This window comes from Podarcis raffonei, chromosome 11 (genome assembly GCF_027172205.1).
Source record: "Podarcis raffonei isolate rPodRaf1 chromosome 11, rPodRaf1.pri, whole genome shotgun sequence".
Taxonomy (NCBI): domain Eukaryota; kingdom Metazoa; phylum Chordata; class Lepidosauria; order Squamata; family Lacertidae; genus Podarcis; species Podarcis raffonei.
Window position 1 is genome coordinate 3,967,133 of NC_070612.1, and position 26,848 is coordinate 3,993,980.

The following is a 26,848-nucleotide window of genomic DNA, read 5'->3' on the forward strand; positions in this document are numbered from 1 at the left end:
TCCAGACATCACCACCATAGCTTTAACTATACGGACCTTTGTTGGCAAGGTGATGTCTCTGCTTTTTAAGATGCTGTCCTGTGGTGTGCAGCCATGTTTTTCTCCCAGTCAAAGCTTCTCAAGGGAAGCCATGCATAATCCACAAGATTACCGAGGCATAAATGAAAGTTGCCAGACCCCTGTGTGCTAGGCCAGAGATGTAGCCAGCTTGTCTGATAGACAGAAAGTGTTCGTGGCTACAGGTGCCACCTGATTCTTCCGGGAGCAAAGATGGCTGAGCAAGTTCTTCCAGTCACAAGGCAAGCCAGGCATTGCAACACTATAAAATTTGAACCATCCATGTCTTGCAAGAGAAGCGGGGAGGGCCAACGGTCCTATTCTGATGAGCCTGGCATTTCAAAGGGAGCCTAGTTCTCCATTAAAATCACTCCATGTACAATTAGTCCGCATCAGAAATGGTGGTGGTGCTGTCCCTCATGGAAGCTGTTTCAAGAAAAAATGCGAGTCACCCTTTAGACCAGCCTTTCTCAACCAGATGTTGTTGGACTACAACTCCCATCACCCCTAGCTAGCAAGGCCATCATCAGGGATGATGGGAGTTGTAGTCCAACAACATCTGGGGACCCACAGGTTGAGAACCGCTGCTTTAGACAGCATTTGCAGGCTTCCATCACCATTAACTTCCACATGTAAAGGAGACTGGTATTTGAACCTCGCCCCATTTGATCCTTCGAATCAGGGTCAAATAAACCAAGAGTGGACTGGAGTGATGGTGAGGGAGTCGCATGCAGTGTTGGCACGTTGTTGGAGCATGGGTTCAAGGTGTGCATACAGCATTTTCTAAGCTTGAGCTTTTCTGAAAAGGCTCCCTTCGAAAATCACAAAGCACTAAGGTATGAGCCCTCCCAACAAGAGATTTCCTGGTCTCCTTCAATGAGAGAAGGAAGCATTCTGCAGGCAGTGCTGCAAACCTCCTTTGGACCATTCAGAACTGTTCATAAACCCATGGCTGGCTTAGGAAATAAAATTAGCTCTCGCTCTCCTTGTAATGTGACCTGAAACTCCACAGGTCTACAGGGAGCGGCCAGCATGAAAATCCAGTCTCCATTTATAAGGCAACAGCAAAAAGAAGCCATGATGTTCCATGTGGGCAATGAAGGCTTTGGAATGGATCGGGCACAGTGTAGCGAGGTGCCTTTTGTGTTTAAGATGGCAACTTGCTCATCTCAGGGGCCACCCACCATTACCAGCTTGACACAACGGATTGTGTCCATTGCCGAGAACGTGAAATCCTGCCAGGAACGCCCTGACTCCCAGTGCAAATGGATTAATGTTAATTAGCAACTGTCGGCTGTAATTGTCACCCTCATTAAAATACAGAATTATGTATTTCTTAGTTATAAATAACCTTTCTAATTGTACTTGATGTATGCCAGTTTAATCAAATAGTACACTTGCTTGCAGGCAGATATTTGCATTAATCTAGCATTGGATCGTTGAGTCTTTTTGATCATCTCTTTTTCCAAACTTTTTCCAAATGCTGGTGTGCGGTTGGAAGGAGAGTTGGGAGGGGAGAGCTCTCTTTCAGCTACTTGTCCTTTAAACTTTTTTTTTTCATTTTTTTCTCCGCTATTCAGCTATGCGACTCTGATAGGATTTTATATTAAAATGAGTGGATGTGTCTTCTGGGATTGTTGAGTGCAACTGAAACCTTGTCAATTTTTGAAGTAGTTTGGCAAGGTTTCCGTCACTCAGTGGTGTGACAATAAGTTGATTACGGTTTTGAAACTAAGAATAAGCCGGGGAAAATAAAGTGCAAATCACATTAGAGAGCTGGCTTAACTCTTTTTAGGGCTGCTTCTTTGGAAGAGCTGCATTGTTCGATGTCGGGCTCGGAGATTCTCCCGCGCCACTTTCCCCAGGTCCAAATTGTATCTAATCCTGTGGTGGGTTTAAAAAACACACGCCAAATGCAGAACTTCTCAGATTTTATTACAGGGCTTGGGGAAGGATCCAGGATTCTTGTCACCAAGGCATGTTGAATGAGTTATAGAGCAGTGGATAGAGTCAGGGAGCAGAATGGTCCCAGAAACATTAATGGACAGAAAAAAAGATGGCGGACAAGCTGGAAGGAGCAGGGATGGGTGTTTCTTAGTGAAGAGAAGTAAGGAGCTGTAGGGCTAAGTTCACTGGCCATTTGCATTCCTTTTCTTGATAACTCTGGTGGTTTGCTAACCCCTCTAAATGGAGCAAGTCCGAAACAAGTATTTTACATGATTGTCTCCCCCTGTTCATGTTCCTGTTGGCTTAAGCAGTGCTACAGTGCCAAAAAAAAGTTTTAAAAATAAAATAAAATGGCAGAGTTCCTCTTTTGCATCTGTTGTAATGATTTGACACAGCATTGGAAAACGATTCGGCACGTACCCCCGAATTGTCGCAGGCTTTTTACTTTTCTGGGACTCCCCTTCAGTGACTCTCAAAGCAGATTATGAATCACATCCATCCCTTTCCCTCAGCTGTGCCCCCGTATCTCTTTCCATGCCCAAAGTTGCTCTTATATCACTGCATGTTCTTATGCTGAGCCCGGATAAGGGCCTAAAATGGGCCTTGTCTCCACTTCCAGGTCTGAAGATAAAAGGTGCATGAAACAGCCATGTTGGAGGATTGTAGAGGGGCAGAAACTGCACTTACCTGGAGAAAATATTATTATTAAGCTGTTACATGAACAAATCAGTTGCTGCAAAACGCACATCTGCAGTGCCCTGCAAAATCCATACATTTCTTTCCCTGCACTGACGCCAAGCATCCAACCATCCACTTTAAGTATAGTATAGTTCTGGTCATTCATTTGATATTTGTTTCAACAGGACAAGCCCTTGATCTAGTTGAGGTCTTGAGACAATACAGTTTAATGCTTACCTACCTCTAGCAGCAGGGACGCGGGTGGTGCTGTGGGTTAAAGCACAGAGCCTAGGACTTGCCAATCAGAAGGTCTGCGGTTTGAATCCCCGCGACGGGGTGAGCTCCCATTGCTCGGTCCCTGCTCCTGCCAACCTAGCAGTTCGAAAGCACGTCAAAGTGCAAGTAGATAAATAGGTACCGCTCTGGCGGGAAGGTAAACGGCGTTTCCGTGTGCTGCACTGGTTCGCCAGAAGCGGCTTAGTCATGCTGGCCACATGACCCGGAAGCTGTCTGCGGACAAACGCCGGCTCCCTCGGCCTATAGAGCGAGGAGCACACAACCCCAGAGTTGTCCGCGACTGGACCTAATGGTCAGGGGTACCTTTACCTTTACCTTTACCTGTAGCAGCATGTCTGAAATCCAGAGAACAACGTTAATGTTTTAAACCTTAGACTGAATGGTTTGGTGTGGGTCGCCTTGTGTATGTTCCAAGTGTGAAAAATAAACTGCCCATACTTTCATTCCTTCCTATCTTTTGCTGCCTTGATGCATCATTCTACACCCACCCACACCATTTATCACATTATCGTTTTTCTTTAAGCTGAATGCATCCATTTCCCCCACAAGATGCCTCTGCCATTTCCCCCTAAATCTGACACCCTGCTCAAAACTTTCACCCAATGAGTACATTTCTCAGACTATGCGATTTCAGGTCGTGTCAAATATTGGTTGGCAATTGCTACGAAGGGTGCATGTTCACTCAAATGAAAACTGCAGCCAGTCTTGACTCCCCAGTGTAGTCAAGTATACCTGTCTTATTCCATGTGTTTCATCAGTCACACTTTACCTGTATGCATGTAAACGTGTAAACCAGGTCTCAGTTTCATAAGTTGCCTTGTCTGTCTCCTAGTTTTGCAGGATGAGGTGGCAGATTTAGGAAGGGATGGAGTGGCCCATGCTACTTCAGACTACAGAGGCGGGGTGCACCATTTTTGAATGCTCTCCATTGTATACCCCCTCCCCACAAAAACACCCCGCCCTTGCATAGGGGTAGCAAATGTGCTGTCCGCCAGATGTTGTCAGGAGTCCAGCTCCCTTCAGCCCAAGCCAGCAGGCCAGCGGTCAGGATTGATGAGCATCCTCATCCCAACAGCTGGATTGGACCATCTTGGTTGCTGCTGTCCTAGCAGAGGTCCAGCCGCCTCCTTTGCTGCGATGACTTTCTGTTCATAGAAAGGTTAGCTTTGTTTTAACGTGGAGGAGCATAACATGTATGCCCCACCACCTGCTACCTTAAATAGTACACTTCATTTCACAACCTCATTTCTGCCAGACTTTATGCTGCTTGGATAGGCCAAATCTCTGTTGCCTTGGAGGAAATGCGGGCTTTGCACATGCTGTTGGCAGTCTAGACTTTAACTAAGTTGGAGTTCTTGTTATTAAATATACCAAGAAAAAAGCACACCAAGAACTCAGGCCAATGTAAGTTTCAATAGCGGGAGTGGTCCCTACTCGCTAATCAAAAGTCAATTTTAACAAAAACTGATCCATTCAAAAGTATGTATCCCGACAAGGATTACAAACTCAAATAGAGATTACAATCTCTAACAGAGATTACAAACTCATGAAGATATGTATAACACAATAATTCATTAGAGATAAGAGTTTATGAGTAGAGACAAGTTCATGTTAGTCCATAGATTCAACGTGAAGGTCTTAGTTTCAATCATTGAGCAGAAGTCAGAAGTCAATTATGGATCAGAGACCAGGACAGGGCAGTCTAGACTTGGCTTTGGGGGCGTGAATTAATGACGGTTGCTGCTGTTCTGGTTCTCCGAAATATTTTTGCTCCCACTCGTGCTAGGGCAGGAACCAAAGCAAGATCTATCTGCTCATTCATAGTAAGCCATTAACTGTGGTTTACCTTGACGTGCGAACTGGGTCTCTCTCTCTCTCTCTCTCTCTCTCTCTCTCTCTCTCTCTCTCTCTCTCTCCATATAACACATAGAGAGAGGCAGTGGTTATGTGTTGCATTTTGGCAGTCTCTGCGTGATGCCTGCTCTGGAACTGGGTGTTTCCAACACTGTGTTACATCCACTGTACCATAGTTGTTCTTTTGCCTCTCCTCTCCTCACCCTTTCTCATTAACTAAGGTGGCTTGATGTATTTTTTGTGCTTGCTAATTTAATACAAAACACCGCACAAGCCCCCCGAGACTGAAAGGAAAGGGATTGAAAGTTGGTTATTTGGGTGGATTTGGAACAGATTTTATTATTTGCACAAATATCATGTGTTTTCCTGGCACTGCTGTTGCTCCTGCGGTTTCTGCTTGATGCTGAATTACCTGTGTTCTTTTCCTCAGCTTCTTTGCTTCTTTCCGTCTTATAAACTTGGCAAGATTTTGATGCATGCATGCCTAGAATAGTTAGCAAGAGTAACTTGTTAAGGTGTGCGCGTGTGTGAAATTTGTTCTTTTTTCTCTGCAGGGTCAATGAATAGAAACACCAACCTCCAAAAAGCCCCTTATTTCCTTTGGGGCTTTCTTAAAAGTCTTCTTCCTCCTTTTTTTTTAAGAAGAGGTTTTCAAACCCTCTAATGCTATTGTACTTTTTAACTTTCATTTTTGCTTCGTCTGCATTGAATCATCTTTTACTACTTAAAACCAAAATTGGGTTTATTGAAACATTTCAATTTTGATTATTTTTTTAATAAAGATGTCGCCATCTAACTTAATGAAATCACTGGGATGAAATGAGTAAAAGTTTGAAGAATGTAATAAGCTTGGAGCCCTGCAGATTTTATTAAATGTGTAGCAGACAGAACGCGGGCACATTTCAGCGGTGTGTTTTCTTCCCCCCTATGTGCTGTCTTGGATCAATAGGGTGTGAAAAACATGCCTTGTCAGAAATGACCTTTGCACTGTTAGACTGACTCTCTTTCGGGCGATTTTCCAGCAGGATGAGTTCTGCCTACACCTCACATTGCCAGGAGTTCTCTCTTTGTGTGCGTTTGGAACTCGCTTCCTGCCCTTCTCCTGCTGTTTTGGGCAAAGGGTTGGGGGCTGCATTCTAATCCCATTCCCCTGCAGTTGGACACAGTAAATGCATTTTGCAGACGGCTCGTGTGCCTGTCAATCTCATTTCAGCGGCATCATAACTTATGAGCGGCACTGCAATTTATTAGCCCAGAGATCTTCTCACTTGAGGAAATAAAATTCTGCCTGCATGATACAGTGTTTGTCAGCAGACCTTTTTAAATGATGGAATTTGTAGGAATCCAGAGCCTCTGGATTCCTACAAATTCCATCATTTAAAAAGGTCTGCTGACAAACACTGTATCATGCAGGCAGCGTTTTATCCAGAAGGTCATCAGGTGCAACTTCCCATCATCATCATCATCATTATCATTATTTTATTGCTCAAATTCTATATCACTTAATGTCAAAGCAGGCTTTTAAGCAGTTTGCAAAATATCAATTCTCATGCAGGATCCTACATTTGTCCCCAAAGTCACTTCACTGTTCCATAAGTCCCAAGAGGTAGTCCCTCTGCCATTTTCTCCAAATCCTTCATCATCCCAGAAAAAGCATTGGTGCATCTTAGATGTCTATTTCTGTCTTGATAGGACTTTGGGTTTCTGGACATTGGGGGCATTGTTTGTTTCCTAGGGGGTAGGGGGTGACACACGTCCAGGCAGGTTTCTTCTATCTCATTATCACACTGGCTTAAAAAAACTGTATGGTGCTGGGGAAGTCTCCACCTGGGGGGCTTACAGCGTATCCTCTAAGGGGGTTTCCAACTTTGTGGCATTCAATTGATGTTTCCACTCACTGGAAAACTGTTGGTCGACCACGCGGGCGTCCCCACTTTTCCAAGCCGCAGGAGATCAAATCCTTGGCATGTGTAGAGGCAGCATTCAGAGAAAAGGTGTCACGGAGCACAGGCCAAACATGGCTTTCTGTTCCGGAATCCTGCCCTGGATGTGAAGTTCCAGGACTGCCCTCCAGGAGCCCCTGGGAATAGAAATCCGCGATGAGAAATTTCCATTTTTCCTTCTGTTTATCCCATAAATTATTTCTCTCGTTCTCGCTGTGCACTTAAACCTCCAAGACGTTTCTTCCCCCCCGTAACATGGTATTGTTACTTCATTGTATCTGTGAACATTTTAATTTCACGGCCTGCAGCCTTCGCAGTCTTTTGTTCTCTCTTCCTATGGGCACGGAAGGGTCACATTCATTTTGGATTGGCTTGAGTCATGTTTTCTTGGAGGCCTCCGTATGTCAGAAATGTGGAGCTAACACTCTTTGCTAATTAAATGGGTCTTTGGGGCAACTGGGTGGGGAAACTTACCTCCAGGCAGCATTGACACTCCAACTTCAGAACCATAGAAGTTTACAGTTGGGAAGTTGGGCTGCTGCTGGGTTTTCCTCTCCTTTGAAGCTTGCGTCTTTCTCATTCCAGCTTGGGGTGAGCCTACGCAAAATGTTGGTGCAAAGCAAGTAATACATATTCCACAAATGTATCCCTATTCCACCCCCCAAAAAATGGGGGGGCAGTGGGAATGCTGATAATAGGCTTTATGAAGACGGTGACATGGGACCCCCCCCCCAACATCCTGTTCTTGTTTTGCATTCCTCTCTGTTGAGGGAGTGTTCGATAAAAAGCTTACGCTGTTAATTGTACTGCAGTTGTTCTGGATGGCAGAGGACTCACACTGTGCCACCCCCACCCCGGCCACCACCAGTATCCCGTGACATTTCATTTATAGCTGGAGCCTTCTTAAAAGCACTGAATTTGAGCCTTACACCCAAAGACGCCTGCCTGTAGGTGCTAGAGTTACCTGGTTGGGCCCTGGCAAACTGGATACTGGGTCAGGGTTACCAGATGTCCCCAGTTTCCGGGGACAGTCCCCTGATTTGCAAATCTGTTCCCAGACAAATTTCATCCCTGGAATGTTCCCAGATTTGCAACTGGTAGCACAGTTGGCTCTGGCTGGCTTCAGGAGCTGCTCACTGCCGCTGCCACTTCCGAGGGGGAACCAGGGACATCCAGCGGTACCGATCTCCTGCCTCCTTTGTTTTGACAGATCGGGGGAGGCTCGGGAGTCACGGGCAGGCTGCACGCCATTGCCCAGTTTTTTAGAAACTTTGCGCATTTATGTTTCACAGGGTGCGAAAGAAGGGCTTTGCAGCTTTATAAAATATGCATGTGTGCTTGGGCCCAGGGTCTTTTGCCTCACCACCCCCACTACTGACTCCCTGTTGCTACTCAGCTTCAAAAAAAAAAAAAAAAAAGGTCCCCGGATTCATTGAAATAAATCTGGTAACCATATACTGGATTCGATAAGTCTTTGGTCTGATCCAGCTGGCTCTTTTTATTTTCTAGATCTTTTGCCATGGAGAAGGTGCATGTGGAGCTTAGCTTGGCATGCGTTTTGTACCCTTCTAGGCTGTGTTCAAGCCAATAGATTGTGTGTGGATCCTGCCCTGCGGCGTAGTGGGGGAAATTGATTGTTGGGATGGGCTAGGAAACATGTGACAGTGAAGGCTAGGATGCCTCAGGAGAGGGAAGAATTTGGGGGAAGTATAATGAGAGGAGTTGCATGGAGAAGAGTTGCTGAGACTGAACCAGGGCAAGAGGAAGCCCAGCACATTCAGGAGCCAAAAGTATATAGAGGCAAAGAGACGCAGACCCTGGGGGATTTGCGAACAGTTCACATCATTGTCTTCCTGGAAGAACACTCTGCACAGTAGAAGAGAGAGCGTTTGAGGGACGTAAGGACACACATCCAATTTCTGCAACCTTTCCACCTAAAACAAATAGAAGATGAGGCATGAATGAAAACGTTGGGATCAAATATGGATCTATGAGATATGCTAGGCAGGGATTTCTGAGAAAGGTAATTGTGCGAAGGTCTTCTAGATCCCATGCCTTCCCTCCTATCCTGAAGTTGTTTAACCGATCATGGAGGCTTCTAAACCTCATCGTGTTTTAGATGTCTCCCTGTGTGTAAGCTTCATCTACCTAATCACATGCTTTTGTTCAAATTATGCTAAAAATAGAGTGGCTTGGTTATTATTAGGATACATAATCTGTTTTTAAAAGCGTGCGCTTCATGTGTGTTTCCCCAAATCTGAACTTTCAAACAAAGTGTTTCTGAATTATTGATGCCAAATGCATGTTTCCGTAATGCAGCCGTGTAAACGGGATTGAATGCCCATCCAGAGGTGCCCAGAGCTCTCCAAAGTGCATGCTAATAAGCAGAAAGAAAACATCGCTGCGGTGCTGGAAGATTTACAAAGCAAGAGTTTGTTGTCTTGATTCATGTAGGTCTGTCAACTTGCATCTGGGCTTCTTCTTTCAAAGTACCACTTTGGTGAGCGGCTGAAGAGTGCACACGCCTTCTCCCTTTCATTCCAGCCCGAGTTGGAGAGAATTGGAGAAGTACTGCTCTTTTTTGTCAGCCCTGAACCTCTTATCAAACAGCTTCATTGAGGGACCTGTTATCAGGTCGTTCCCTGACGCTATGGAAGAGATCATTCATTGGCGCATCCAATCATTGCCTCGTTGTACCACCTGTGTGTGTTGGTGTGGATGGCCTGCCTTTCAGCAGCCAAGACTGAGCTCAGCAAAGCGATGGAGCCAATCACCTGTGCTTCCATTTTAATCTGATTTTGTGCTAACTTCTTTAAGTGTTGGAAGCTGCTGCTGCTGCTGCAGGTGATGGCCTTTATTAATACTGAGCAGCCAAGGATGTGTTGCACACTCCTTCTTTTGCAAACTTCTGCACTATCCCTTTATTGCACAGATCACTTTCTCTGCCTTAGTCCAAACGCTCCAGCAGAGCTGAGCCTCTTTTCAGCCAAGGCCTCTCACGTTGAAGCATTTGCCCCGTAACCACACCATACGCTGCCTTTTCGGGTTCACAAGACTGCAACACTTATATCAAAATTGGCTCTTCCCTCTCCGGTGCCTGCGAAAGACAGTTGTCTCCGATGGCATTGTTACAAGCCTTGGTTTTATTGCCAGTGACCCCACGGGCGGCAAGCCTGTGAGAGCTGCACGTCAGATTTTACAGTGGGCTGTGATGTATTATGCTTCAGTGGTGCCATAGATTAAAATTGGTCATCAGTTTGTGATGCTGTACAACCACAAAAGAATCTGATGCTGTTTGGCCTCAGAAAAGTGAGAGAGAGAGAGAGAGAGAGGGAGAGGGAGAGAGAGAGAACAGAGTTGTGCATTCCCGAGACTGTTCTAGGGCACGCGGGGAGTTTGGTCCTCATCTCTGGGCATTGAAATCCCAAAGAGGCAGCCGCTCAGAGGAGATATCGCCAGGCTAGGAAGTGTTGATGTATGGGGAGCGATAAAATACGTCTAGCCTGCGAAACAGTGATTGGGAGAGGCGCAGTAACAGCCTTCAGGTGTCGAGGGGTGTTAATGTTGGGAGCTAAAGGGAGGGATAGTGCACTGTGTGCTTAACTGAGTCGTAAGGATTGATCTTGGTTGTGGGAAAGAAAGCACTTGGATTTGGGTTCCCCCAACACTTTTATATCCATCTCTTGTTTCTACTGCCTGTTTCCCCCCCCCCATCTCTTGTGTTCTCTCTGCCACTGCCAAATATTAAGAATATGTACACCACACCATAAAGCTGGTGATTCCTTATATATTTTGCACAGGCGCCTCTACAGATAGAAGAATTCCCTTTGGAACTTTTAAGGGAAAGTAGAGATTGCTGCTGTTTAGATCCTGGTGGTGGTGCAGCTGATGCCTTTGAACCTCTTTCTGGGCTCACTTCTGGCCTTACATTGAAGGGAAACATGGCTGAGTCTTGCAAGTCATTGTCCATGTATTTTATCATAGAATAGACTCATAAAACCTTAGAGTTGGAAGGTGTCCCAATGGTCATCTAGTCCAACTCCCTGCCATGCAGGAATCCCAGCTAAAGTATCCATGACAGATGGCCATCCAACCTCAGTTAGACTCCACCACCTCTCACAGGAGTCTGTTCCACTGCTGAACTGCTCTTACTGTCAGAAAGTTTTTCCGAATGTTTAGTCGGAATCTCTTGTAACTTGTAGCCATTGGTTTGAGTTCTACCTTCCAGAGCAGGAGAAAACACACATGCTCCCTCTCCCCTGTGACAGCCCTTGAGATATTTGAAGAGGGTTATTATATCTCCTCTCAGTCTCTTCTTTTCCACGCTAAACATACCCAGCTCCTTCAACCATTCCTCATAAGGCCTGGTTTCCAGACCCTTGATCATCTTGGTCGCTCTCCTCTGCACACATTCCAGCTTGCCAATGCCCTTCTTGTATTGTGGTGCCCAGAATTGGACACAGGACTCCAGGTGTGGTCTGACCAAGGCAGAATAGAGTGGTACTATGACTTCTCTTGATCTGGACACTAGACTTCTGCTGATGTATTTTATGAATTTAAAAAAATCGGGAGGAGGAGCAAGGTTAAAATGTGAGCATCTATGAGGCTGGGGCCCAGTTCCGATGAAGGGTGGTAAAGCAATATGCTTTCCCATACATTTTCTTTTAATCCTTTCTCATAGAAAATTATCATGTCACAAAGAATGCAGGGTTAGGACCCTTTGATGCTAATTTTCAGTGTGCTGGGAGAAATGTGTGTGTGTGAGAGAGCATTCAGTCGCATGATCCTCTAGCACAGCCCAGGTGCAGAATCACCACCTTAGTGAGGAGCTAGAATTTAGCAAGTAATGAGTGACTAGTTCAGTTGGCTTTTTTTTTACCTGTTTACTTATTAAATGCAAGAGCTGGCTCTGAATATCGATGACACCACTTGCTGCTTTCCAGCTAAACCTTGATGCCCCCTTCTTGACACACAGCACAAGAGCTCTCAAGGGTTGAATCACAGGCACTGGTGTGAAGAAGAAGAAGGCAGGTTGAAACATGCTGAAGGGATGACCAGCCTCATATAAGCAGCATCCTTGAGCCTCATGAATGCATGAAGGGGTTAATTCCATAGAGTAGACTTGAATCTTGGCTTCCAGAATTCCAACACAATCATAGTGGCAATTGAGATATTGGTGGCTTCATGGGCCATAAAATAGTCTGTGTACCAGCCTCTGATAACTGTACTCACATATGTGTCTTTTTATTTATAAACTCACTTCTTTAATCCTTCCATTTATCTTTCCAAAGTCACAATTGGGTCCTGATGTTGGGGAAACTTGTACTCTTCTTCATGAAGCAAGACATCAGTTATGAAATATCTCAGAAAGAGGATGGTGGCAAGATAGGTGCCGTCTTTCACAGCCCTGCCCTGATTTTCATTTGGTGGAAGAGGTAGAAAACATATTTTGAGCACGCCATGTTCTTTCCTCTCCCAGACTTTCCACACTGGGATGTCTGTGGCTTTGAATCATCCCCGTTGACTGAAACATGTGATTTAAGCAACCAAAGCTTTGGCTTCCTGCTCTGTAAAACCGGCACACACTATCATAAGCGTTTTATTATCTGTAATTAATGTTTGTAAAGTACTTGGGAGCTGAAGGTGTGTTAGAAGTACAAAGCAGCATTATATCAGTCGGAAAGCCTGCTTGAATCCAAAGGCAATTCGTGTACCACTAATAAATCACTTGGAGGTTTATTTTTATGTTTCCACTCAAATTTCTGACATAAACCTTTTTATTTCATTGGGAACATGCGCTTAAATAAAAGCAAACCTCTACAGTTACTAATCTCCGATGCCATATTGCGCGAACGTTTTGTTGAAATGCCATCACCTTTTCAAAGAACCAGAGCTGTGTGTTTTCTAGACATTTATGGTTGAAGAATAAATTTTCAGAGACTGTAAATGAAAAGATATCGCTGAACATGATGATCAAATAATATCTGACACTGCTTGTTTAAGGAAATATACATATATCTTACTGCCGGAGCATTTATGATGCCAATAAATCTCATTACTTTGGCCTAGTGATAGAATTCTTACTGACTCCACCAAATATCAGATTGGCTTGAAATTGTGCCGTTTTCTGCATACTGGAGCAAAATCATTTTATTATTTAAGCCAGGTGGTGCAAGACGAAAATATAATGCAGCTAAATATAGGGGTTGGGGTTTTTTTTAATATAAAAAACTATTGTACTGTGTTCATGAAGCATCACGTTATGCTGACACTTAGTGATGGAAACGCATCCAAAATACAGCGTCATATTCCCCAAATATCAATATATTCATTGTGAGTTGAAGCTGTTTCAGATAAATGTACAAACGATGTGTCTGGTTGCACTTTCATAATAGTAAGTTTGTGCAGTTTTCCACTGGTTAGCTGTCGAAAAATGCTTGAAGCGTTTCTGTGCAGACTTCCTTCCATCCCACCCACCCACACATACCAGTATTTAAAAACCTCTTCTCTTCCTCTCCCATCATCTCCTCAGCCAGCCTGCTGCACATGGAGCAGAACTTAGTACGAGAGGCTGGTGTCCTTTAAAATTTCTCCCAGCCAATGCAGTTTCCAAAAGAGGCCAGGGGGAAGGATCTAATTGGCTCACACACATGGGGGCGTGGCCAGCTGGGTAGAACTTGCTCCATTGACCAACACCATCTTCCCAGCGGAGCAGCGGTTCCATGGGAGGAGATACAGCTCTGTTGGTTAGAGCGTGGTGCTGTTAACACAAAGGTTGCCGGTTCAATCCCCAGTGGTGTCCAAACTTTTTTGAAAGAGGGCCAGATTTGAGGAAGTGAAGGGCCGTGAGGGCCTACCAAAGGGCCAACCAAGTAGTTGAGCTTTTATATGATTTGACCCAAAAGTTGAGGGACGCGGGTGACCGACTGGGGTTGCGGCGCTCATCTTGCTTTATTGGCCGAGGGAGCCGGCGTACAACTTCCGGGTCATGTGGCCAGCATGACTAAGCCGCTTCTGGTGAACCAGAGCAGCGCACGGAAACGCCGTTGACCTGGAGCGGTACCTATTTATCTGCTTGCACTTTGATGTGCTTTCGAACTGCTAGGTTGGCAGGAGCAGGGACTGAGCAACGGGAGCTCACCCCGTTGCGGGGATTCGAACTGCCGACCTTCTGATCGGCAAGTCCTAGGCTCTGTGGTTTAACCCACAGAGCCACCCGCATCCCATTTAGGAGCAGGTATCCTGTTCTAAATCAGAGGCTTGTCACAACTTGGTCCCTTTCAAAACCACAGTGCTAACTGCAGTAGCAGCTGCTGTATTCAATATATGGTCAAGTTTCATTCTGAGGGAGATCCGTTTTGGAGCCAGAGCATCTTGGCAGTTTCCCTTTAAAAATATTTCCTTAGAAATAAGCATGGAGGAAATTGGCTCGGTGAGCTCCGTCGCCTGCAGCCAGATGCTGTCTGATGGCACCTCAACAGGCCAGGACAAACTGTATTATCGGGGGATTAACCACTAAATAGCCGAAAGGAGAGGTCTCTCCATCAGATAAGGTCGTTTGAGCGGAGCGAGTTTGCTTTCTTGCATATAGAGCCCTGATGTCAAATAGACTGATTTCCAATGCCTGCTCTTTTAAATAATCTTTGCTGCATTTGCTGCTCTTGTAATCTGCCAAATCATTTAATTTTCCCGATAGCTGAAATGCTGTAAAACTTAGATAAACTTACAGCAGAAATTAACTCCAAGTTGGCTTGCAGCTGAAACACAGGCATGGCGTGTTAGCTTGGCCTGCAAGTGACTTTTTCTCTCTTCCCCCACAAACTAATCCTCGGTTTGAAAGGATACATCCAGACTACTCTTTGTGCTTGACGGAATTGCAGGAGGAGATGGTGCAGCCTTTGCCATATTCTGTGACTGCCACTGGTGGAAGTTGCAGCAGGTGGGCAAAAGCTGGAGTAGAAGTCATTTCTGGGGTTTCTCATGCAAAGCTGAATCCTTAAGAGATGCAAGTGTGTTCAAAGCCATTGCTGTGCCTCTCCCTGGCCTTCTATTGCCCATTTCTGTTGCCATTTTCAGTGGATCTTTGCACTTCTCCGCAGCCTGAAAGTGTTAAGCATCAGGGTAGCAGCTTTCCATTGGGCAGCGATATCTGAGACCACTGACAAACTTCTGTCCACCTCTGTGCTTGTTCTTAGAATCATAGAATCATTGTAGAGTCGGACAAGATCCCAAGGATCATCTCTTGCTACTCCCTGTAATGCAGGAATCGCAGCAAAAAAATCCCTGGCCACCCAAGCTCTGTTTAAAAACCTCCAAGGTGGGAGATTTCACCACCTTCCGAGGGTCAAACATTTCACCAGAAATTCCTTCCTAATGCTTAGTGAGAATCTCCTTTTTTGTAACTTGAATCCATTGGTTCAGGCCCTGGTCTCTGGAGAAGGAGAAAACAAGCTTGGTGCATCTTCCACCTGACAGCCTATTAGATATTTGAAGATGGCTCTCATCTCAGTCTTCTGTTCTCTATGCTAAGCAACCCCAGCTCCCTCAGCCATTCCTTGGTTTCCAGACCCTTGGTCCTCTTGGTCACCCTCCTCCGTACACATTACAGCTTGTCAATATCCTTCCTTTATTGTGGCATCCAGAACTGTATTCTAGGTGTGGTCTGACCAAGGCCGAATGGAGTGGGACTATTACTTCCCTTGATCTGGACACTAGACTTCTGCTGATGCAGCCTGGAATTGCATTAGCTGTTTCTTGCCGATGCATAACACTTTTGACTCACGTTAAACTTCTGGTCTACTAAGACCGCTAGAACACTGTGTGTTTAATAGAGTATCTCCTGTCCTCTCTCTCCTTACAGGTACGAGTCCTCTCTCTTTGACCTGGTGGAAGCAATGAGCCCAGGGCTTCAGCATCACTACAGCGAAAGCCGCAACCAGAGCCAAGTGCTTGTGCCTCAAAGCAGGAGGTTGAGGAAGCCTGGATGGAACCAGAGCCCGACTTGTGCCATGAATGGGACCATGGCTGAGCTAGAGGAGAGCCGCATTCTGGAGGAGATCTTTTTCATTTGAGGGGCCCAGCGGTTTTAGCGTTTCCTTCCAGGTGGACCCAAGGACCTGTCTTCCCTTTCTAACATGGGCATGTTTACACATCGGGATATTGCTTTTAAATTATTTGATTGACGAATGATTGTCTCCTTAACTCCCCCCACCCCTTAGAAAAAACTTAACACGATAGTTCCCCTGTCCCAATTTCCGAATCATGTCTAAAAAGCATCCTTTCAAGCAGACTGACCGAAGTGTAAGCAGGACATTTCTGGACTCTTTCTCTGCACGGTTACAAGGTAATAATTTTTAAAGGAAAAGAAATTCATGCCATTGTGGAAGGGATTAGTATTTCATTATTGATTTATTTTTTTAGCTGTGAAAACCAGTTTCCCAGAGCTTCATTGCTTGCTCATACACAAAAGCACATTCCAACTTTTATCATTTTTTTCCAAGTAGCCTGTTAAAATGGAGGGTGCTACCTATATATTTAGCTAATGAATTTCCAGCACCGTCTGTCAGATTCTGTGTTGTGCCATTTAACGGGGGTGGGGGTTGAAGATGGGTAACCGGCAGCCTTCTCTTAACACTAATGGACATTTCTCAGTTAATGAATCTCTTACGAAATAAGCCTCTCTCTCACTTTTTCTTTAAGGGTGTATTGGACATAGAATATCTACTGAGAGAGCATGCCCCTTACAGCTAAGCTGTGTGAACAAAATCAGGCATTTTGATAGCCTAACCTGCTATTTTTTTTCTCCACTCCTCCATGCTGAAAAGTGCTACAGGGTGAGACCAGCTCATGGAGTGCTATCTCTGAGGTCACCCCACCCCCCGGTTTTTTCTATTTTTAACCCCCTTCCCATTCCTGGGTGTTGTAAATAAAGACAAATCAGTAATTCATCCCATTTGCCACATGTGACGTGCATTCCTCCTTCTGGCTTTAATCATTTGTGCCATATCTTATTGCATTTTGTTTTTAAAATATGCTCCACCCCGGAAAAGCTGCACGTTCAGTTACTTAAAGAAATTTGCGGGATTAGTTGAAACGGCTGCAGATTGCAGGAATCAACAATCACATTCAGCATTTGTATTTTAGCAGAACAGAAGCCACAGGCATGAATTCATGGAAGCCTGACTCTGAAACCCCCCTTCCTGCAGCTCAAAGGTGGAGCAAGAGTAAGACATGCACCTCCTTCTTGCGTGTGCTGCAAAGGGAGACGGACAGCTTTAGACAGGGCGGACATCAGTTCTGACATTCTCCTTCTTTCCCTTCTTCCCCCTGCCTTTGCCTTCCTCTCTGCTTATGTCCTGGAGGTGGGCTGGGAAGCTGCTATTTTTCCCCCAAGTTTGCAGGAGGGTTCCTTATCCATTGCCTTAATTCTGCAAGCGGAGGGACGTCTCAGCACCCCATATCAGATCACAAGGTGACATTCCCCCTGGGGATTAGCACAGCTTCTAGTTTTTTTGGTGTGCTGCTTTTAGCAAAGTTGAAGGGAGCATGAAGTTCTTCCACTGACCCAAGAATCAGGTATGCACTATAGGAAAAAACGAACAGGTCCAAGTAGGAAACACTGAGCTCTTTAAAAATGCTGCAAATTTAGGGCTTCCTCCAGTGTCGCAGTAATGCGTGGATCGTATGATTCCTTGAACGCTGGCCTTTAGCGTTCAGGAACAGGGCACCTTACGGGCTTTTCGCTGCTGTTTCTGCCTCATCATCACGGTCTCTAGTTTCACTAGGCAAGATGGTCTTTAGGGCTGCATATCGCTGCCCTCCAGCTCGGATCATGACCTTTTTATTATATTTCTGTCATTTGAGCACAGTGATTCATATTAACATAGGAACTACCCAAAAACAGGAGAACGAATGCAACATAAAATAACAAGATTTCTTCCTAAGCTCTCTCTCCCCCCTCTCCTTTTTAGACAGTCCCTCTTCAGGAATGAATCCAATAGTTTTCCCTTTTAATTTCTAGCCTTCTCTTGTTCGCCTGGTTGCCCCTCTGCCTTTTTAAGATGCCACTATCAACCTTAAGCGGTGCCTTCAGATTTACATTCCAGAGCTCTCTCTGTCAGAGTGATTTTTTTGTCTCCAGTTCTTAGCTAGTGCCAATATTTAACCTCTTTTAATATTGAATCTAGGATTTTCGATAAAGCTCTTGATAAACAGGTCGGATTAATGCTGTTGATTTTTGTGTCAAATTGTACCTTGGTCATCAATGCCTTTTGAAAGGACCATTGTCAAGGGTTCAACTTCAAACTCTTATCCATAATGGCTAAAATTCACGCATAGGAAAAAAACCTGTCTCTGAGGCACTTTATAAAAAAATATTTTAAAAAAAGGAATAGGAGGATCCAAGAGGGTTGGTTGCACAGTTGGGCCAAGTGCTCCAAATTCAATTGTTCAAAAGTTAATGCAGTCAGTTAGAGTGGCTGCCATTTTAGTGTACAGATGGCATCTCGTGGGATTCAGTGGAGACACTGCATCAATGCTTGCCTTTGTGCACATGTGAGCAGCATCAACCGGGAACGTTGTACATTGTCCAATCAATCTGCATAACCTGCATAAGTGAGGATACCCACCAAGATGTCAGTTGGTGAATGTGGCTAAGCAAGGAAAAATGCATGAAGGCTGGGCAAGGTGAGATGTTTTGTCTCCACATTTCCCAGCATAATTTGGAGGCTCTGCACATTGACAGCGCAGTAAGGAAAATGCCCCATTCAGGCGCCGTAGTGTCTTCACGTTCACTACGCCGACTGCTTCATATGTACATCCTCTGCTCAACTTGCAGTCCTTTCTGGAAGCCAATGGCATTTTGTCACAAGGCTTTATAAAGCCGAAGTTATTAAAAAAATATTTACAGCTTCAGAGGAAAACCGGGTGGGGGAAAATCAGTGGCTGTCAAAGACCAAAATCAGCGGTTGCGGGTGGAAATTGTTTTTTTCTGTCTGCTCAAGCAATAGAAGAGAATCAAAACTTAAACTAGCCCAGGAAGTGCTACATAGCTGTCAACTTTTCCCTTTTCTTGTGAGGAATCCTATTTAGAATAAGGGGATTTCCCTTAAAAAAGGGAAACGTTGACAGCTATGTGCTGTCCATGTGCAGTTTAGTTCCAGTAGCTGAAAGCACCAACCAGAGACAGCAAAGTGCAAGGGGGAGGACTCTGTTTACTCCACGTAAACCTTGCTGGGTGGAATCAGAATGGTCCTGGAGCAGCTGTTCTTGCGCTGTCCGGCTCTTCATGCATTGAGTCTTGCTTCTGCAACAATGGCCTGTTGTTGTTGTCGTCGTCTTTGTCTCCCCCCAACACACATGTGCACTTTGTAAGAAATGGATCTGTAAAAACAATCACCCCTCCCCACCCACCCTCCAAAATACTTCTTGGGTTATGTTTGGTAAGTACTACCTGAAACTTGATTGGATCTTTAAAAGTAAACACATGCAATGTTTTAATTTAATAAATTATCAAGGTGGATTTCCCCCTTTCTTATCTGTCTTGTTTCTTTATTTCTCGCCTCGTTTTGTGAGTTGGCATGTCGTGCGGAATTTCTGGATGTTTCTCCCCCTCCCTTTGTGTCGAAGCACACACGTCCAGGCAGAGGGAAGTTGGCAGGTACTCTGGACTGGTTTTTTTTTAAAGAAAGAAAGAAAATGTTTCATCTTCTTTGTTGGGCCCCCAACTGACAAACACACCAAACAGTGCGCTGGGCCGAGCAACATTGGAATCGCCGGAGGCAAAAGTTGCTTTTCTTGAGATGCAGGCATTCAAAGCCCATCTCAGTTTTGTGTGTTATATCTGTCCAGGCAGCAGATGATAGCCTGATAAAGTTAAGGGTCCTTCAAAGCAAAAGAGCAGGAGGGTGTAAGCGGATGGGGGAAGCTGCCTAAATGGGATTGCAAAGCAGCCAGCTTTCCCGAGTGACAGGACAAGAAAACGCCGGAGGCAATGTTGTGAATTAGGGCCGGTTCACAAATGCTCCCTCATCATTACTTGACGATAGCTATGATTCTAGGAATTCTTCCAAGGATTGAGCCATCAGGAGGCCTTCGTGGGGCAGAGATGCCCTCAGGAGATCCTCTCCTTTGGAAGGTGGTTTGGTCCTCTCCGGGACGCGGGTGGCACTGTGGTCTAAACCACAGAGCCTAGGGCTTGCTGATCAGAAGGTCGGCGTTTCGAATCCCCGCAACGGGGTGAGCTCCCATTGCTCGGTCCAGCTCCTGCCAACCTAGCAGTTCGGAAGCACGTCAAAGTGCAAGTAGATAAATAGGTACTACTCTGGCGGGAAGGTAAACGGCTTTTCTGTGCGCTGCTCTGGTTCGCCAGAAGCGGCATAGTCCTGCTGGCCACATGACCCGGAAGCTGTACGCCGGCTCCCTCGGCCAATACAGCGAGATGAGCGCCATAACCCCAGATTCGTCCGCAACTGGACCTAACGGTCAGGGGTCCCTTTACCTTTACCTTGGTCCTCTCCAGCTGCTGATGACAGTCCTGTTTACGCAGTCTTTTATGGGACTAGCCTTGGTATTTATAATAGTAATCCTGATGCTTCCATCACCTGCCATGTCTCCTTTGAGGCAATGGTCATCGTCATGGATCATCCTGGTGCCGGCGGGCACACATAGAATCATGGAATTGTAGAGTTGGAAGGAACGCCAAGAATCATCTAGTAAACCCCCCGCAATGCAGGAATCTCAGCTAAAGCATCCATGACAGATGGCCGCCCAACCTCTGCTTAAAAACCTCCAAGGTAGGAGAGTCCACAACCTCTCAAGGGCGACCATTGCACTATCAAACATGCAGAGACAGATGTCCTTCTTGGTGCCCACAGGGTCTTCTCCTGATGCTGAAATTTGACTTGAAAGAAGCATTCCACTGTTAATAGAATAGTAGGTTTTTAAGCAGAGGTTGGATGGTCATCTGCAGTGCAGTGACCACTGGGAATCCCTTCTAACTCTCCAATTCTCTGTCTCATGAGAGATTGTGCCACATTTACCGTGGCAGCTAGTTTTGCCCAGAAAGGGAGGGACATCTTCTCCTCCCTCCTCCCCCCCGATCACTGGGACGCACGTCTGAGCCGCCTGCTGAGGGTGCAGTAAACTTACCCGGAGCTATATTGATTTAAGACTGTTCACTTTTGTATATATAACTTTGGAAAATGGTAAACTATATTAATTTGCTGTGTTTTTCCAAAGGAAAATTATTTATCGGGAGGCCTTCTTAGCTCGAGTGCTCGGGGCCTTAAATCATTATAATAAATTTGCGCTATTCAGGCTTTCTTACATTGTAATAAATTTGTTTTAAACATGAATGAGAAGATCCATGATTTCTTTAATATACTGTTATGTATTTCCTTTCAAAATGCCATGGCTCACTACATCAAGCCAGAGAAATAATAGCGGGAGATTTACAGTACTTAAAAATAACTTTGCCTGGGATTGTGACATGTTAACCAACTCCCCAGACGGGGCTTTGGGGAGATGCTCCTTCCCACATGCCCTCTGCAGTCTTAAACTTTGAGCAGCATGCGGGGGGGGGGGGGGCGCTCCACTCGGTGAGGCTGGATGTCTGCTGCACTGTTGGTATTCCCCGGCCTGTCTTTCCATTCCCGTTCGCAGCACTCTAAGCCGCCTGAAGCTCTCTCGAAAAGATGTTCCCTTGCTTCTTATTTTGCCTGGAACTCCAACACGACCCTTCTCAAACATCTGATCTTTATTCCTTTCTTCCAGGGATGCATACCCCCATTCTTCATTTGCCGTTCCCAGGGTGGCTTACAAAAACATGGGAGGGGGGGAATGAATTTTTAAAAATGCAAAAAGCGGCAAAGTCATGCAAAACCCACACACTCCACCCAAAACACAGTAGATCATTGCATTAAAGGCCTGTGTTGTTTTCCAGTGCTTTTTCCTGGAACTGAAATGACAACATGCCAGACGAGCCTCCCAGGACACAGCATTTCAGAGCTGGGGTGCCACCACTGAGAAGGCCCTTTCCCCAGTTGCTACCTGCTGTGCTTCAAGATCAGGGATTAGACACATTCATGGAAGAGAGGGCAATTGATGGATTCTAGCCAGAATGGCTATGCTCGCTGTTATATGCTGATGTGGTTGCTCAAGACCAAAGAGGCAAGACTCCAACCTGTCTTTTCCAGGCTTTATTAACTGTACAAAGCTATTTACAGTGCAGAGCGTCGCAAGTCCATGTCTGCTCAGTCGCTGGCAGAATCTGGGAGTGGGCAGACCTTATACCTTCCCCAACATAACAGTCGTGTGATCCCCATCCTTCTCTTCTCCTCTCTGCGCACAAACCTACTGTGCAGAGTGGGCGTTGGCAAAGGGGGACTTTCCTCGGCTCCGCTTTGCTCAGGCTCGGTGCTGGGGCTCTCCCTAGCATCTTCTGATCCCTGCGTCCCTTCCCCACTGGAGGCGGGGCTTCCCTCCTCGCCAGAGGAAGAACTTCACAAGATCTTCAGGGGCTCCCTGTAACACAACTGCTCTTCCACCTCTCACCTCTGAGCTGATGGCAGTTCCCTGACACTGCTTCCACAGTCGGAGGCAGAAATGCTTCCGAATGCCAGTTGCTGGAAACCACAGGTGCTCAAATCCTGCACTCAGGTTTGCCACAGGGATCCAGCAGGATCCTCTTATGTTCTTATCAAGGCATATGGGAAGGCACTGGTGGAGACAGGCGGTACCCTGGAATCCAGCAATGGGCCGGGAAATCAGTGCAGCTGGCAAAACGCCGGCATGATCTGATCATGATTCCTGATCCCAGTCCGCAATCGAGTGCAAATCTTTTTTTTTTATAAGATATTTATTAAAGTTTTTAGCAGTACAAAAAGAACAATAAAAAACCTCATTTTAAACAAGAAAAGATAAAATACAAAAGAAAAAGAAAAGAAATCAAAAAGAAAAAACAGAGAATTAAAATCCATTAAGCAAAAAAGAAAAATCAATAAAAAATACAGCAAATCTTCCCATTACTTATCTTTCATTGGCTTATTTCCCTGACCTCCTCACATCTCCCTTTTTTGTATTCTAAGTCAATTATCCATTTCGGCAAATCCCTTCCCTCTTTTCAAATTTTTGTCCTGTAAATTTATCTTGAAATTAATATAGATTTACTTTCCCTCCTTTCACGAATTAACAGTCTATTTTTCCTAAGTCTTTATAGCATATCTGCTAAAGTCACATAGATTCATTCCAACATCATTCTAACATTCTTTAATTTTACAATATTTCTGTAAATAGTCTTTGAATTTCTTCCAATCTTCCTCCACCGACTCTTCTCCCTGGTCTCGGATTCTGCCAGTCATTTCCGCCAGTTCCATATAGTCCATCACCTTCATCTGCCATTCTTCCAGGGTGGGTAGATCGAGTGCAAATCTTTGCACAAAACCTAACTTTCTGCGAATGCTTCAGCACAACCCCAGCACAGCAGAGTCTTGGCACGTGCAACTCCCACCTGATCACATTGATCCATTTCCCCTCATGCCTCTGTGCACAACTAGGTTTCCCTAATCACAGAGAAATCCCACATGTTCTCAGCAGGTATCTCCTCTTAGACAAGCACCTAAGATGTGGATTTCATAGGGTGGGAGGACAGGACTATCGGGGAACTTGATGGTGTACCATTCAGCACAGCTCCACACCATCTAAACTGCATGGAGAAAACAAAGCAGAAATTGGGGTTCAGTAGCTTGGAGTATGCCGCGCACGTTTGATCTGGACCTCAAATAAATTTTATTACTATTATTGTTTTGGCCTTGACAGGTACAATGCGATCCTCTGTGTTTCAAGGCCTCACTTCGCACGCCATCCGCTAAGCTGTCATGATGAAAACCTGACAGCCAGAAACACCTGCTTGACCTTTAAGTCATAAACCCCTCATGCTTAAACAGAACATATTTATCTGCAGGGCGGTGTGAAGGTTGCGGTTGGTGGTGGGCTGGGCTGACGTCTGGGAAGGTTTTGAGCTCCCATTCCGGAGCTTACAGGATCCGGTTTTGGAGCGTGTCCATGAAAAAGGAGGGGTAGGGTTGACATATTTCAAAGAGTGAAAATCCAGACACAAAAGTTGTTGAGGGTTTATTTTTTTTGCAAGATCTCAAGATGGCAGCAGATATGGGCTGCCATTTGCTTGGTCGCCACTTTTTGACGGACGTATCGCACATCGCAGCCCTACGCAGGAGTGGATCTGGATCGCTGCAATTAACTTGGAGCCAAAACCCTACTCAGTCTGGATTCCTGTTCCCCATAGTGGCCAAGCCAGTGCATCTGGGTGGTCTACAAGCAGCAGGGCAGCGACGGACCCCACTGCTTGCGTTCCCAAGCAACCAGAGCTCCCTCCATTGCCTCTGCTGCCCCAAACCAGCTCCAGCAGACCTCTTCCGTTTGTTACCTGTGGGCAGCTATTCCATCAGGGAGAGAGGAAGCAAGAAGTCCATTCCATCACCTTTGCGGGAGGACCAACTCCACCAGGCATCTCCTGCTGGAAAGCTGTGCCATGGGAACAACTGTTTAGAGACTGGTGCCTGTGTTTCTGTAGAACTGACACATTTGCAAGTGACACATAATTCCCGTTCTGTGCTTGCGAGGAATAAGTCCTTCTGGGTGTTGGTATCTGCACTTTGGAACTCCCTGCCCATTGGCATTAGGCAGACACCTCTGCTGTGTTTTCAGCCCCTGCTAAAAACTTTCTGTTTAAGTAACATTTCACAGGGGATTTCAGATCTTTTTCAAAACAACTGATTTTACTTTTAGTCTAACTTTATTTTAATGGCTTGGTTTTTTTGTAGTTTTAATATATGTTTCATATTCTGTGTAGACCGCACAGTAGAGTGTGTAGAGGCACTGATGAATGGGCAGTACCATACCCTCCAACATTTCTCCGATGAAAATGGGGACGCCCCCCATTCCATAATGACAATTTTACTATTTATACCCCACACATCTTACTGGGCTGCTCCAGCCACTCTGGGCAGCTTCCAGCATAACAAAACATTAAACATTAAAAAAACAACACCTTCCCTATACAGGATTGCCTTCAGGTGGCTCAGGGGGGGGGGGTGTCAGATAACTCCATACCCTCCAACATTTCTGCAATGAAAACAGGGACAGCCTAAGGGAAAGTGGGACATTCTGCGATCAAATAAGAAATCAGGACGGCTTCTCTAAATCAGGGCTGTCCTTGGAAAAGAGGGATGCTTGGAGGGTCTACAGTAGATGAATGTTGTTGAATAAAGCTATATAGATGTTCAGATCCGCCTTCATATGAAAATAAATGTGCCCCTGAGATTTGACACTGTATGAGTCTTCTGTATCAGGAGGTTGGGCTAGGTGACCCTTTGTGTCCTTCACAATACTATGATTCTATGAAAATAAAATCTACCCTGCTCTGAAGGGTAGGTCTCGAACCAATGGCTTCAAGTTAAAAGAAAGGAGATGACGACTAAACATCAGGAAGAACTTTCTGACAGTAAGAACTGTTCAAGAGCGGAATAGTCTCCCTCGGGAGATGGTGGACTCTGTTCCTTCCTTGTGGGTTTTTTATGGGATGTGAAACACAAGAGCAGTCAAGTACAACATTCCTAGAGTGAACATGTTTACACATGGGGAGGAATGTCCAGCCAGCAGGTAAACTTCCTGTTTCCTTCTGGGCTGGGACAGACTTCCTCTGCATGGGACTAGAGGTGGGCGTGGCCTCACCTGGGCAGGTAACGACAAAAGCACAGGGCAGGGCAGCCATCTCTCTCTTTGACTACATGCATCGAAGAAGCAACATCTGCTTAGCCAAAGGTGCTCTCTTGGCCTCCAGCCAAGAGAGGACAAAGGGACTGTCTTCTTATGAGAAAGTTTCTAGGTGTATGTTACTTTTCTAAGCTAAGTCTGCCTTCTGAGATCTGATTGTGAACAGAATGTGAGTAAACTCTCTTTATACTTTTATAGAAGACTGTGTTGTGTCTTATCTTTTATGAGGGAATAAGGGGAAAATACCAGAACAGTTATTATAGAGGCTTTAGTGAGCCTGAGCTAACGCATCCGCTGTGAGTTTAAAAGGGGGAATGTTACTCTGCTAAATTGTGAACTTGTTAACAGAAGTTGGAAAGGCTATAATCAAACAATATATCTTCTCCTGCATCCCTGAACATTCCCACATTTTTAAGCAGAAAATGGGTAGCCATCTGTCTTGGATGCTTTAGCTGAGATTCCTGCATTGCCAGGGGTTGGACTAGATGATCCTTGATGTTCCTTCCAACTCTGGGATTCTATGAGAATTGTGGTTCCAGCCCACTGGGAATGTACCATCATGCGGCTCCTTGATCCCAAGGGAAAGTGCACAGCCTCAAACTTGGGGCTTCGTTCCCTCCGATGGGGCTTGCAAGAGAGAACATTCCCGGGTAAACACGGCTTGCGATTGCCCAGCCCTGCCTGCAAAAGACAGGTGCTTGTTCCAGATGCCCACTTTCCAGGACGGGGGCTTGCTGATGCTCTCCCCGACGACTGGCAGAAAGTTTGGGGAAGTCATCCAACCCTTCTCCGGAGCCATGCTCCTGCGCTTGCTGGTCTGGAAAATTGAAATACGTGGGTTGTGTAGGATTTAGAGTCAGGTATTAACTTGAGGAGAAGAGATTTGACTCCCAGAGAGCAGCGGCTGCATCCAAAAGCGATTCATGTGGACACGCTCAGAGCTTGGCACGGCAAAGGGGAAGCTGTTTGGAGAGCGCTGCGGCCGGCCTGCTATCGACAAGCCCAGGGAAAACCTCCAGCAGCGGTTCGGCAAGAATCTCCTTAGCAACTTGCCGTGCCGTTGGCAGAATCCTCTGGGCAGCCAGGGCAGAGAACTTCCTGCGGAGCAGAGCGGATGAGAGAGAGCCAGCCTTGCGTGGTGCTCGGTGTTAGAGTGCAGCCTTTGCATGCAAACAGGCCGAGGTTCAACAGGCGAGGGAAAAGCTCCTCCTGCCTGAACTCCCCAGAGGGACTGATGCTCAAAGCCGTGTAGAGCCTGAGTGAGACGGAGCAGAGGTCTT

General features: G+C 45.7%; 1 protein-coding gene across 8 annotated transcripts in view; it reads left to right on the plus strand.

The window, feature by feature from the left end:
* KIAA1328 (KIAA1328 ortholog) overlaps window positions 1-19,307 on the plus strand; it is a 228,403-nt gene extending 209,096 nt beyond the window's left edge. For all 8 annotated transcript variants that reach the window (XM_053408979.1, XM_053408983.1, XM_053408981.1 and 5 more), the window contains one exon: window positions 15,637-19,307. In XM_053408979.1, the coding sequence (XP_053264954.1) occupies window positions 15,637-15,847 (211 nt within the window). In that variant the 3' untranslated portion in view covers window positions 15,848-19,307. The remainder of the gene's footprint in view (window positions 1-15,636) is intronic.
* Window positions 19,308-26,848: the final 7,541 nt, after the last annotated feature.